The 13285-nt window shown below is 44.7% G+C and overlaps 1 protein-coding gene across 4 annotated transcripts; it reads left to right on the top strand.

Annotated features, from left to right (window-relative positions):
• Positions 1–4540: 4540 nt before the first annotated feature.
• On the top strand, positions 4541–13213 carry LOC120712678. 4 transcript variants are annotated; one of them, XM_039998517.1, is made up of 19 exons: positions 4546–4847; positions 5375–5912; positions 6320–6411; positions 7488–7652; positions 7743–8130; positions 8218–8336; positions 8472–8544; positions 8618–8829; positions 8931–8975; positions 9052–9133; positions 9671–9859; positions 10465–10568; positions 10679–10757; positions 10976–11107; positions 11334–11456; positions 11756–11926; positions 12218–12277; positions 12362–12557; positions 12738–13213. In XM_039998517.1, the coding sequence occupies exons 1-18, from the start codon at positions 4774–4776 to the stop codon at positions 12500–12502; spliced, it is 2787 nt and encodes a 928-aa protein (XP_039854451.1). In that variant the 5' UTR covers positions 4546–4773; the 3' UTR covers positions 12503–12557; positions 12738–13213. The 4 variants fall into 4 exon arrangements, with proteins under 4 accessions (XP_039854454.1, XP_039854451.1, XP_039854453.1 ...); XM_039998519.1 differs by having other exon boundaries at positions 4638–4847; positions 5414–5912; positions 12738–13202; XM_039998518.1 differs by having other exon boundaries at positions 4684–4847; positions 5381–5912.
• The last annotated feature ends 72 nt before the right edge of the window (positions 13214–13285 follow it).

The following is a 13285-nucleotide window of genomic DNA, read 5'->3' as shown; positions in this document are numbered from 1 at the left end:
GTGTATGTGTAACCGACCCTAAACCCATCACCACGTTTGAACTGCTTAATCATCATGCCCAACTGCGGCTCACTGCTAGAAACCCAACTCAGAATCGCCCTAAGATAGGTATTCTCATTCTCTAAGTTGGCTTTCTCTACCACAAGACTATCTAGATCAGCAATCAAACCAGGGCAAACAGAGCAGTCAATAGGTGGGCTAGACTCTACGACCTTAGTCTTCCCAAAAGACTTGATCAAAGCGTTCTTCTCATCTAGCTCCGACCTAAGCGTGGGACAAAGCTTACAAGCACCAAGCAAAACTGGCCTAGACTTCATCTCCTCTAGCTCGCACACAACAGTAGCAAACTTGGACTGCAACGAAGCTAGATCGGACTTAAAGATAGGACACTCATCACATTCAGGCACATCACTAATAATAGGAGCGTCCTTAACCAGTTCTAGTTCATGCTTGGCCTTAGCGAGCTCATGAGACACGTCAGCAAGCGAAGTCTTAGCAACATCTAAGTTCGCGACGTTCTCATCATGCTTGGCACGGAGAGCAACAAGATCATTCATGTGAGATATGCAGCCAGCGCACTCATCCTCACTAGATTTCTCCCTAGCACAAGCCATCTCAGCCCTAAGCTTTCTACGCTCTCTAGCTGCTTCCTTAAGCAGCCTCTTCTGGTTGTCGAGAGCGGTGTACAACTCCCTAACCTCAGTATCTAGCAGGTCGATCGTGGAGTTTACCTCTGAATCACTCTCGGATCCAGGAGAAGAGTCGACGTGCGTCGGTGTAGCATGTCCACCCGAAGACGCACGAGCACCATCGGCTTCACCCACCATGGTGCAGAAGCTCTTGCGCCGACCGGCCGCCAAGCAAAGGCCGATGAAGCCGGTGGCTTCCTTGTCCTGCTTCTTCTTCTTCTTGACGTCGTCGTCGGAGGTCGGTGAAGAAGAGCGGTCGGTGTCGGAGCTCTTGTCGAGGTCGCTGAGCTGCGCCAGGAAGGCCTTCTCCCGCTTCTTGGACTTGTACTGGAAGCGCTTCTTGAGCGACTCCTTGTCGAAGCGTCCTCCCCGGTCACGACTGCGGTGCTTGTGGCGCCGACACTCCTTGTTGGAGCCTCCCTCATCGCGGTCGCGGTGGCGGTAGTAGTCGAAGGAGTTGTTCTGGCCACCGCCGGACTTCTTGGGGCAATCGGCGATGAAGTGGTTCAGATCGCCGCAGTTATAGCACCCGGGGTTCTTCTTCCTCTGCCTATTGTGGTAGACGCGCTGGAACTTGCTGATGAGGAGGCATAAGTCGTCGTCGCCCAGCATCTCCAGCTGCTCATCTGAAACAGAAGGCAAAGAGGCAAGAGAAAAGCCAAGAGTAGAGTTAGCGTTAGAGCTCGATCCACCATCTGGGCCAGTCACAAGAGCGATGCTCTTGGAAGGAGGGGCACCATTGAGCTTGGCTCGTGTCTGGTTATCCACCTCCGTGGCCTTGAGCTTGCTGAAAAGCTCGTTCACGGTTAGAGTCTCATATCCTGCAGACTCAATGATCGTGTTCACCTTGAGATCCCACATAGAGCGGTCAAGTGTGTAGAGCAACTTGAGAGCCTTCTCGTGCTCTGTGTACTCAAGGGCACCAGCATATCTGTTCGCATTGACTTTGTTCGCAATCGACTGAAAACGACTGAACATCAAGTCAATGCTCTCACCTGGCTCCTGTGTGAAGTTCTCGTACTCACGCCGGTGAGTCTCGAACAGTCTGGCCTTCACCTGAGGTGTACTCTCGTGATAGTTCTCAAGGCACGTCCAAATCTTGTGGGCTTCCTGAAAACTCTGGACGCGTGAGAACTCCGCACGAGAAACGCCAGCGAATAAGGCATTGACGACCTTGGCGTTAGCCTCGTGCTGGGTCACCTGGAGAGGTATGGTCCGAACAGCAAGCACCTCGTAAAGCTGGTTCGTGGTAATTTCCCAGACATCGGCTCCCATGCTCTGCAGGAAGGCTCTCATGCGAACCTTCCAGTAGGCATAGTCCTCGCCGGAAAACACCGGGATCTTACCAAGACTCGCCATGGTCGCCGAGTGGTTTTCGAACCGGTTAAGGTACTGAAAACCTCAACCGAGCTCTGATACCAATTGAGGGACCGAAGCCGGCGACCAGAGGGGGGTGAATGGGAGCCGATCAAAATTTCTTCCGAAATTCAAACCGTCGGCCTATATCCCAAAAATCACCCAAGCCCTCAAGCATTCTGACCAAAATTTGGAGTAGCTATGGAAAAGCTAAACCAACACAAAAGGCCTCGAACGTGCGAGCGAAACCACGAAGTAAATCGGAAGCGAATTGAGAGAAACCGCAGAACTGATCTGCCAGGACCGGTCTGACCAGTGCAACTGACCGGTCTGACCGGTCGGGGGCCTGAACATGGCTAGACCGGTCTGACCGGTCGGCACCCAGAAAACCCCGTGAACAAGACTTTGAACCACGAATCTTGAGCAAACGAAGTCCAAATCAGATGAAACTTGGAGGAAAGCTTCGTACCTACCCCAAGAACGTATCCCAAAGGGATCTCACCCTAAAGATATCCATGGCACGAGAATTTCGGGATGAGATCAAAAGGGGTGGGGTTTTCTCTAGAACTCAAGAAATCGAATTCGAACGAGCTAGTGATTCCAGAGGGTTTAGGACAGGGCTAGAAGCACGGGAATCACAACAAAGAACTCGTAACCTTCTCGCAATCAAGTGCGCCAAAAATGAAGTCGAAAATCCATCGCACAAGGCACAAAACGAGGAGATGGGATTGATTCAAAAAGCCCAGAGGGCACGAGGAGGATGGGGCCTCCTTTCCCAATCAAATCCAATACAAACTCTCACAAATCCATGGTCAAGTCCTATTCTAAAGAGAGGAACGGGGGGAGAGAGACACAGGGGCGGCGGCCTGGGAGAAAGAACAATTCACGGACAAGTTGCAAAAGCCGCACCAACCTAATACAAGTGAAGGGGTATTTATACCCGCGGAGACCGGTCAGACCGGTTCCATGGATTGGTCAGACCGGTCGGTTAGACCGGTCAGACCGGTGCCAAGGACCGGTCAGACTGGTTGGTCTGCAGTACCCCCTGTACACGATCCCATCTGACGGCTGAGGTTCTTTCTTCGAAACGAAGTCTTCTCCACGATGCCGCCATCTTGATGAAGATCTGGTCCGCGGTTTTGGAGGGTCCGCGAAACCCGGGTAGGTGGCTGGTTTTGAGAAAACCGCCAAAACCTCACGCGCAGGAAGATTCCCGCCTCCACGCCGTGGCCCTAGATGCCGTTCCCGCCTCGGCCTTCTGACGGCCCTAGACGCCGCCCGACGCCCGTCACCTCCTCGCCCGCAGCGAGGCCCTAGACGCCGTCGACGCCCGTCGCCTCCGTCAGTCCCGAGACCGACGCCCGTGCCTCCACAACTTGGCGTCTTCAACCGCCGTCTGCCTCCTTGGTTTTGTGGCGCAAACCAAGAAACCCGCCTTCCGTCGCCGCTTGCGCCCTCGATCCAGGAGTGGATGCCACAACTGCCGCCCGGCCTGAGCTCCTCCACGGCAACTCTCCGTCGACACTCAACGCCCGTGTACCTGCAATCCAAAGGCCAAACGCACGATCACACCGCACGGTTGACAATTCACTCATCACAGGCAGGATAGAGTACTCTCATTCCTCAATCTGTGCACTTATGGACTTGTAAACTTTGCATCAGACTTGTGGATTTGCATTGAACTTTTAGACTTTCTATTGCACTTGTGGATTTGCATTGGACTTGTATTTTGTATCGAACTTGTGAATTAGCAGCTTTGTATTGCACTTATGATGTTTGTTGTCATATATAATGCCTTGCATGTTGTTTGTGATATATGATTGATATATGTTGGAGTGGGGTCTTTTAAACCTAAAAAAAAGAATTTCTTCGGTCACTTTGCCGTGTGCCGTGGCCATAGCACACGACAAAGTGACCGTATGGGCCGGCCTGGAACAAGACTTTGCCGTGTGCCGAAACTCAGCACACGGCAAAGTGACCATACTTCGCCGTGTGCCCCAGGTGTGGCACACGGCGAAGCCGCGCGCTTGGCCGTGTGCCTGCTGTCCGGACACACGGCGAAGCCTGGATCTTCACCGTGTGTCCACGGCGCCGGCACACGGCGAACAGCCGCCGACGCCGTCAACTGGCCGTGACGGCGTCTGCTTGTTTTTTTTCGCCATGTGTTTATATATACACACGGCGAATAGTTTTGCCGTCGGCCACCGTCGGTGAAGTCTTCGCCGTGTGCCTACAGGTCTTCGCCGTGTGTCTCGGGCACACGGCGAACTCGTGCTCTCCGGTAGTATGAGCTCGTTGCGATGTCAACGGCCAAGTGCCAACTGCCGAAGAAGAAGATGATCGGCTGCTCAAAGAAAAGAAGACCTAATTGAGTAATTGAGGAACAGGGGACGGGCGGAGCGCGGCGCCAAAAAAAGAATTGTCTAGTCGAGCGCCCAAAAAGAAAACAAAAAAAGAGAGGAAAAAAGGGAGACGCGAAATGGTCTGGTCCCCGCGTCCCGGCAAAGGCACCGCCGCACCGGTGGCCTCGTCCAGCGCCTATCGTTTCCGGGGCCCTCGCCTCTCCTCTCCCCTCGCTCCTCGCCTCCCCTTCTTCCTCCCCACCGCTAGCTTCCCTCCTTCCCCATATAAACCCTATCCCTCTCCGCCTGCTCTCGCTTGTCGTGACGCCCCCCCGCCCGCGCCGGCCCCACCGCCGCCGGCGAGACGCCGCAGCAGCCGCCGCCCGATGGCGATCGCCGTGGCGTCGCAGCCGCGCCACCTACCCCTCGGCGCCGGCGCCGAGCCGAGGTGCGCCGCCAGGTTAGTCCGACCGCTCTCCTCTCCGCTTGCGCTGTTGATGGGCGCCACGGTTCGGCGTCTAGCCGTTAGCTCGTGGGCGGGTGAATCGCGCGAATGTGTTGGTTGGAATCGAGAGGTTGGTTCAATTGGCCGTGGAATCGCGAGGATACGTCGGCGGTTTGCACTGGAGAACCGTGTCAGTGGGCAGTCCGTTGCTTAGTTTGGCCATTTACTGTGTAGCATTTCGGTCTCGGACACCGGAGCTTACAAACCGGAAATCTCTAGAACGGACTTGGGGGGATCGGGAATTGGGATGCTCTGCTAGATTTATCTGTCTGATTCCTTGAGATTGTTCTCTATGAATGATGCGACCTGATACACATCGAATTTGCTCTCACTTGTAATTAAGGACTGTTATCCTAGATGGTTGATTGCCTGTGGCTTGTATTGATTGGACTAGTTGATGGGAATCCTATGATTATCTATTGCGATACATTGATTGAGAGTTTCCATTCATGCTGGAGTTAAACTCATTTGCATTGTTTCAGGATCAGATCATTAATGGCTCAAAGGGTTTGTGTTTGCAGCACATCGAAGGTTTACACTCTTGAGAAAGTATATGGGTTCAGATTTGTATGCAGAAGCATCGTCGATCTGAAGAGTCAAAAATTTCAGCCCCGCATTTCGAAGAGAAATTGCCACTTGAGGAGCTCAACGCTAGAATGCGACAGGACCATTCACAGTGCTAGATGGTTGGAGTTTCGGAGACAAAAGGGAGTCTTCCAGAGAACTAGAAGGATACTTCACATTATTCCTTTGGCTTCTAATGAGGACGGAAACAGTGTATCTGTTAATGGAGCTCCACAAGTTGGTTCGGCAAGCAGCATGGAGGAAATAAGGCTGAAACTGAATAAAGCATTTCAAACTGAAGATATCAGCAATGGACTTGTCCAGTCAATTCATGATGCTGCAAGGTCTATTGAATTGGCTTTCACAGAGCACAGCAAATCATCTAAGGGCTCTTGGTTTCCAAAGACATGGATGGGTGTCGACAACAATGCATGGATAAAATCACTGTCTTACAAGGTAGAGTACTGAACATTCTCCAGAGGTACATTTGCCCCTGTTCTTCACATGGAGAAACGGAGGAATATTTGCAGTCATTTTTATCACATCATTTTGAAATCTTTAACATATTATTAAAATCATCCACCTGCAAAAAATATTATTAAAATCATGAAAAGTAAATATTAGCTTTCTATTGTTCCTTGAAAGAAACATAAATTTCTCTTGGATTCTTTAATTATGCGTTAATATGCTGCCTAAAACCAGCTTAGAGCTAAGCACCACAACTGAACTTGTTCGAGTGGACGTTTCTTTGTTCTTACATGAAATCTTCAATATGCTCCATTGTAGTTGTGCCCTGCAGGATCCAGAATTCCTGCGAGATACATATTTTCTATTCACTGAAATCTTACAGAAGATGTTTGCAGGCTGCTGTAGACTCATTGTTGCAAGCAGTTATTGATGTTTCATCTCGCGGGAATGGCAGAGATAGAGATATTAATGTATTTGTTCAAAGGAGGTCTATCTTCTAGCGTTTTTCCTTTGCCTTCATGTCTTATTGCTTAAATGTGTTTTGTAGCAGATTACTTTGTTTCTAAGTCCATGGTATCCTGTGTTGAAGTTTGGTGGGAGCAAATTTCTATTTTAAAAGTTCCTTTCTGTCTAAAATGATAATAACACATACGATTGAAGTATGCCTTTCAAGTGTGCCATGTGGCGTGTCTAATGTCGAAGTGGTATTGATCAGAGCTTGTAAACGCTATAACTTTCTGGTCCTGTGTTGCAATGCATATGGACCAGGGTGTTTGTACCTGGAAATCCTAAGCAGGACCGCTACAGTAACACCATACCCTCTTCCTTAGGGTTAGGGTTAGTTAGTGATAAGATCAATAGATTAGATATCTTTCTTAGAAGCCAAGTAAACCTCCCTACATAAAGAGGGGAGTTGTAAAGGTCCAAGCAAGGAAGAAGCAATCAATCTAGTCCTAATCTTGTGTTCATCCCTCTCATACATGACATTTTAGAAGAACTATGGATTCTAATTGGAAATTTTCTCTCAGAAAGAAACAAAGTTACTGCTGAGGCCTATAGCGCTAAGTTGTAGCTGCATTTCATTGATTCAGAAGTAGTCTGGCAATTTCCAATTACCAAACTGGCAAACACACAGAACTAATAAAGTATTGATGACAAGAGTGTAAAGGCAATATATGGTTGGTGGAGTGATATTAAATTATTATTAATATGAAGGTCTTGGTGCCGTGGTTCTATTAATGCCAGTACATATAGTTAGCCAAAAGAGTTTTTAAATGTCCATGTGCTAATGTAACATGCAAACTCTCCAAAGCTAAGCATTAGGGATAATTTTATTTATCATGATGCCAACTAAAATGTATGTTGTTTTTTGTAGTTCATTTAGATTTTGGTCAGTAGCTGCATAAGTAAATGAAGATGAATCTGTATCTTCTTCAGTTCTTCGTATTGATTCTTTTTTACTTGTAGCATGTTCAAGTGACATTTGATTGATCCTCTGTATTATGATTTATTCAATTGAGCTTTTCTTTGGTGTTTATTCAGTGATATTTTACTTTATTGCAGTTTGTCCCGCCTGCTCACCCCCCTCGAGAGTGTTATCAAGAATGAATTGTCGAAGAGGGAACTTACATTGTATGAATGGTATTCATCCAGTCAAAATCCTTTGGTTGTGAGACAATTTGTAAACATTTTTGAAAGTGATCCACTGTTTAACTCTGCAACAGCAATGTAAGTTCCCTGTATTCTTTTAGACAATAAAATGCACACAGGCAGTAACTAGTCCAAGACTCATGGGTATTTTCTCTTGTTTGCTGTCAGATGCTGTGAAGGTGAGAGGATGAATACTAGTGAAAGTGACCTTTCTCTGCTTATGCTAGGTTTGATCTGTCTTTCTGCAATCACAAAGCTTGGATCAGCAAAAGTTTCTTGTCAGCAATTCTCTTCAATGGTACCTGATATTATTGGTCGATTCATGGATATGCTTCGTGAGTTTGTCCCTCTAAGTAAAGTGTATAACTTAACGAAAGATATTGGGCTTCAGAGAGAATTTTTGCATAATTTTGGTCCTCGTGCTGCTGTTCCTAAACTTACTAATGATCATGGACTTGAGATATCATTTTGGATTGATCTGGTTCAGAAACAGTTACTTCGTGCTCTTGATCGTGAAAAGATATGGTCAAGACTGACAACAAGTGAAAGTATTGAGGTTGAAACTGAAAATGATCTATTTATATAGTCATAAAACCTCTTCCTTGGCTGCAAATTTGATATAGTTATTTATTTCTCGTTACAGGTTCTGGAAAAGGATCTTGCAATATTTGGTTTTTTTATTGCTTTGGGCAGAAGCACACAAGGGTACTTGTCTTCCAATGGTCTTACTGATTTGGATGATTCACTCAATGGTATTGTAAGGTATGCTCTATGTGAAGGTAGATTTTTGCATTTTCTCAATGAAACCATGCTTCAGTTAATAAGAAGCTTTAACATACCAGCTTAATTGCCTAAATATGATTCACTGTACTGTTTAATGAGCTTATAATAATCCAGGTATCTTATTGGTGGGAGTGTATTGTATTATCCACAGTTGTCCTCGATTAGTTCATATCAGCTGTATGTGGAGGTCAGTATGCTGGCAGTGTACTGAGCTTTTAATGCTATTCAGCATTCCGTGTTCATGTCTTTCTCACCTTCAGGTAGTCTGTGAAGAGCTTGAGTGGCTTCCTTTTTACAATAATGATGTTCCAAGTGCAAAAACTGATACTGAAGGTAGAGAAGAAGTGTCTAAAGGAGAAGTAATATCAAGAGTCTTAAATGTATGCTCTTATTGGATGACTAGTTTTATAAAGTACAGCTCATGGCTTGAGGACCCTTCAAATGTGAAGGCAGCAAAATTTCTGTCTAAGGGGTAGGTCAATATTCAGTCATTATGATGATTATCTTGCTCTTGTGTGCAGATATGGATATGTGAGTACTGGCTAATTTTCTACTGAATTTTCAAAATTGTAGGCATGCCATGTTGAGCGACTGCATGAATGAGATTGACATATCAAAGTAAGAATTAAGCAGGAGGTTGCACTATCTGTTCTCCTATCCCGCTAGATTTATTTATTTGCTAAATCTGTTGTAGAAATAATATGTCAAAAGGCCGAGGCTTGCCAGAACCTGAAGAAAACTTGGATACTGGGACAGAGTTAGCTTCCTTTGACAAGGTATTTATTGTGGAATGCTTTTTAGAATTGCTAATATATTTTAATGATTTTACACATCTGAACAAAAGTATGTTCTACAATACTATTGATAGAGCTCTTAGTGTATTTAACATGTGTTTGTCAAAGGTGTTAACGGTAACTATGAAATGTTGTTTCTTATTATGGTGTCTACACCTCCACAAAAATTAGAGACATCCTTATAGCACCGACTATATGAGCCCTTCATAAGACAAATCTCTTATCTAAGAGATGGCGTGTGTCCTACACTCTCCTAGTCTGCTTCACCTATGATTTTGCTGACGTGTTAGATAGTTGAGGTGGCACTATTGTACATGCCCTTAGATGTACTGGAAGATCTACTTGAGTAAAAGGAAAAGGATGGACAATTGCATATATGGTGGATGAGCTTAATTTGGGAATTAAATCCATTTTGCATATGTGAAGTGCTTATTTTAAGTTTATGATGATAGTTGCCTCTAAAATAGACGCTATCCCCAGTTGGTAAAATGTTGTTGAAATCGATTTCATTCATTGCAGTCACTTGAAAGTGTTGAGGAAGCTTTGGTTAAGTTAGAAAATTTGCTTCAAGAATTGCACGTTTCCAGTTCCAACTCTGGTACGGAGGATCTAAAGGCTGCATGCTCTGATCTTGAAATGATAAGGAGACTGAAGAAAGAAGCTGAGTTTCTTGAGGCATCCTTTCGAGCAAAAGCAGAATATCTGGATGTGAGTTCTTGGTTTGCTTTTGTTTCAGTTCCTTTTAGCCAGCATGACGCTTCTAAGAAAGCATAGCCATGCATTAATACGAGTCTCTGATCTCATTGCATTGGGAAGAGTTTGTTTTATGGATTTCCAGTGCACTCCACCTGTCATGGGCAGTGCACCAGGATACGGCACTCATGAACAGCTACTTGGATTTACTGTAGCACATGGTTTGCGTAAATTTTCTTCTGTTGTTATCTTAGCTAAGATTGGATCTTTTTGGTTGCATTGGTTAGTGATAGCATTGCATCAGTTGCATCTCTTTTCAATTAAGCAATGAGAACTCGATCTAATTTTCTCACCGACATTTGTCATTCATATAATACAGGTACGTTTCCATAAAAAAAGAAGACATTTGTCATTCTCATCTGAAGTCCTATTTTCTCATGCCAAGCAGCTGTCACCATCAGTCTATCCTCCCAGTGCTGTTTGCATTATAATGATCTAAGATCATCACATGCATAATGTATCAGTTGGCAACATTACACCCCAAACTGTATATAGCACTACAGTTGGCACTAGAATTGATTTACAATAATGATAATGTGCTATTTTTTATGGTTCATTAGGCTGATGCAAGTAGCTGTCCAGTATCTCCTACTTCAGAGGAAGGACGTGGAAACACAGATAGCAGGACCAATGATATCGCAGCACCACAAAAATCAGGAAGCAGGTGGCATTATCTTGTAATTAATTGCCTATACATGGTTGTGATATCTTCTGTGGTTTGGTTTCAGGGTAGTGAAATAGACCTGCTCAGTGGTTTCTTATTTCTCTTGTCAGGGTGGATAATAAACGCCGTCCATTTTGGGACTTCTTTGGCCGGTCTTCAGGGAAAAAAGTTGAGCCAGCTCTTCAAGATGTATGGATGCTGTACTGTATATTTGTTTTGTGCATTTAAGAATACATCAGCAACTAGCGTAAAGTGGTTTATAAAATGCGTCCCTGACAGCACTGACTATAGCTTTAATTAATTACTGAAAGTTAATTCTGATCCTCAGAAGGATACCATTAAATTTTATCTCATAAGATGTTGCAGCATACTCCTAATCTGACAAGATGGTCCATTTTTTGCTGAAGGGCACTGTTGCCAATGTGGAGAAGAAAGACATGGAGTCAAATGACATACTCCGGTTTGAACAGTTGAGGCGTGAGCTGATTGAGTTAGAAAAGCGAGTGCAGAAGAGTGCAGATGATGCTCAAAAGGAGGAGGTATACCTGTTTAACAGAATTTTGAAATAGAAAACTACAGGTTCTACAGAATTTGTGTGAACATGTGGAACGGGAGATCAGCAATCTTATGAGATTTATTGCACTTTTTTTGTTGTTAGCTGTTGTTTTCTGGCTACGGTTTTAACCATAACGGATGGTGTCACTGGTACATTTTTTTCTTTCTTTCTGAAAGAACTCTCCGTTCATTCAAAGTCCTGTTTTCCAGGAGATGGGTGTTGCAGACGGAACAACTGCGCCGTCACCTGTTGCATCAGTGCCTTCTGGTGAGGCTAGCAAGAAAGAAAATGTTATAACTAAATCAGTGGAGAAGGTCAAGGAGACCACAACGGTATGGCCACCTAAACTTAAGATCCCATAGCAAGTAAGAAACACATGTAGCGTGTACCATCAGAAAAATCTGGAACCGTTGTTCATTAATTTTATCAGCTTTACAAAGCTTTTCTTCTTCTGCTGTGTCTTGTGATAATGACGCTTGAAGGCATTTGTGGTATCATTGTGAATGGTTATAGTAGGGATTGAATAATCCAATTAACTCTATCGAAGAGCCTTTTTGCCATCCAATTGAGTTCATCACGATATTTACTTAGTCACATTCCTCTCATTTCTTGTTTATACTTTTCTGCACAGACTGTGGTGCAAGGGACACAACTCCTAGCAATTGATACAGGAGCTGCTATGGGTTTGCTGAAAAGAGCTCTTATTGGGGATGAACTAACTCAGAAGGAAAAACAGGCTCTTCAAAGAACCCTGACAGATTTGGCATCTGTTGTTCCTATAGGAATACTCATGCTTTTGCCAGTGAGTCTTTCTTCTACTTGTATTTCTGCTTCTTAGACAAATAGAGGACTTGTAGGCCCACTTTATTATTTCATTTAATTTGGTTGGAGTAATCCTGTTAACATTTTACCTTATCTGTGTGGACTCTGGACAACCTAGAGTCCTAGACTATTCTTGGTGTCTGAATCATCATGATCAAGTATTTTATTCTGTGTCCAAGAGTGACATCAATCATATACTCTGACCTGCAAAATAGCATGTGTAAATGTATTTGGTGTTAGGAGAATCGTAACAATTGCTTTTGTGTCCCAGGTTACCGCAGTCGGTCATGCTGCTATTTTGGCCTTCATCCAGAGATATGTGCCTTCAATGGTATGTTGTTTTTGATCCTGTATTTCTTCCACTCTGGCAATTTTTTATATAATAATTTCTATTTGTTTATTTGTAATTGTGTAGATCCCATCCACATATGCTCCCGATAGGTTAGATCTCCTCAGGCAGCTCGAAAAGGTGAAGGAAATGGAAGTTGCTGAAGGCAGCAGCGAAGATTTATTGGAGACAGTTGGTTTCGAGAACCGAACGAGTGAAATAAGCTGACCATGTACAGATGGACATGATTATACTCCTTAGCGTACGATCTTTCCTGTAAAGTGTAAGTGCATATGGCTGTTGCCTTTCCTTTCTCGTTTTCTATGTACATGTGTTGCCCCCCTGTTTAGCTCTAATATGGAACAGCTCAAGCATAGACATTGGGCACGTGAACACCTATATATCTTTTTTTTTCTCCTCTAATTATTTGGTTACCATCTCAATCATGTTTGCTTTTTTACAGTGTTTCGGAACAAGGTGTTTGAGGGGTTTATTTCATTTAAGAGATTCTTTGAATGACATACTTCTGGAAACAAGACTGCAAGGCTATGCAAATAACCAATCGCTGCATCTAGAAATCGGAGGAACATCCTTCCAAGAGCTGCACTTTTGTAGGCTGTATCCATACTTCAGAGCATACATGGGCGCTCCGAGCTCCCTTCCACATAGAAGAGGATGAATGTCCAAGTTCCTCTTGGACAGTGTCTTGTTAGGTAGATATTTTGATAGAGGTTTCTGTATCTAGCTGATACAATGGCCACCACGTTTTTTTTCTCTCATGTACCCTCCACCGGGAAAAGAAAAGAAAAGAAAACCCGGTAACCTTGTTTTCTTAGGAATCAAGGGGAATGCCACCTGCTTTTCCTGTACCCTAATGTTCAAGTACAGTGACCTGGAGCTAATGGTCAAGTTTTCGTGAGCATGATGATGTGGAGATAATGGTAGTGGTAGTGTTCTACACTCTAGTGTCTAGTCGTCGAGTCCCGCACAAATTTGTCTCACGTTACCCTG

Source organism: Panicum virgatum, chromosome 6K (assembly GCF_016808335.1).
Source record: "Panicum virgatum strain AP13 chromosome 6K, P.virgatum_v5, whole genome shotgun sequence".
NCBI lineage: Eukaryota > Viridiplantae > Streptophyta > Magnoliopsida > Poales > Poaceae > Panicum > Panicum virgatum.
This window is presented reverse-complemented; position numbering and strand designations above follow the sequence as displayed.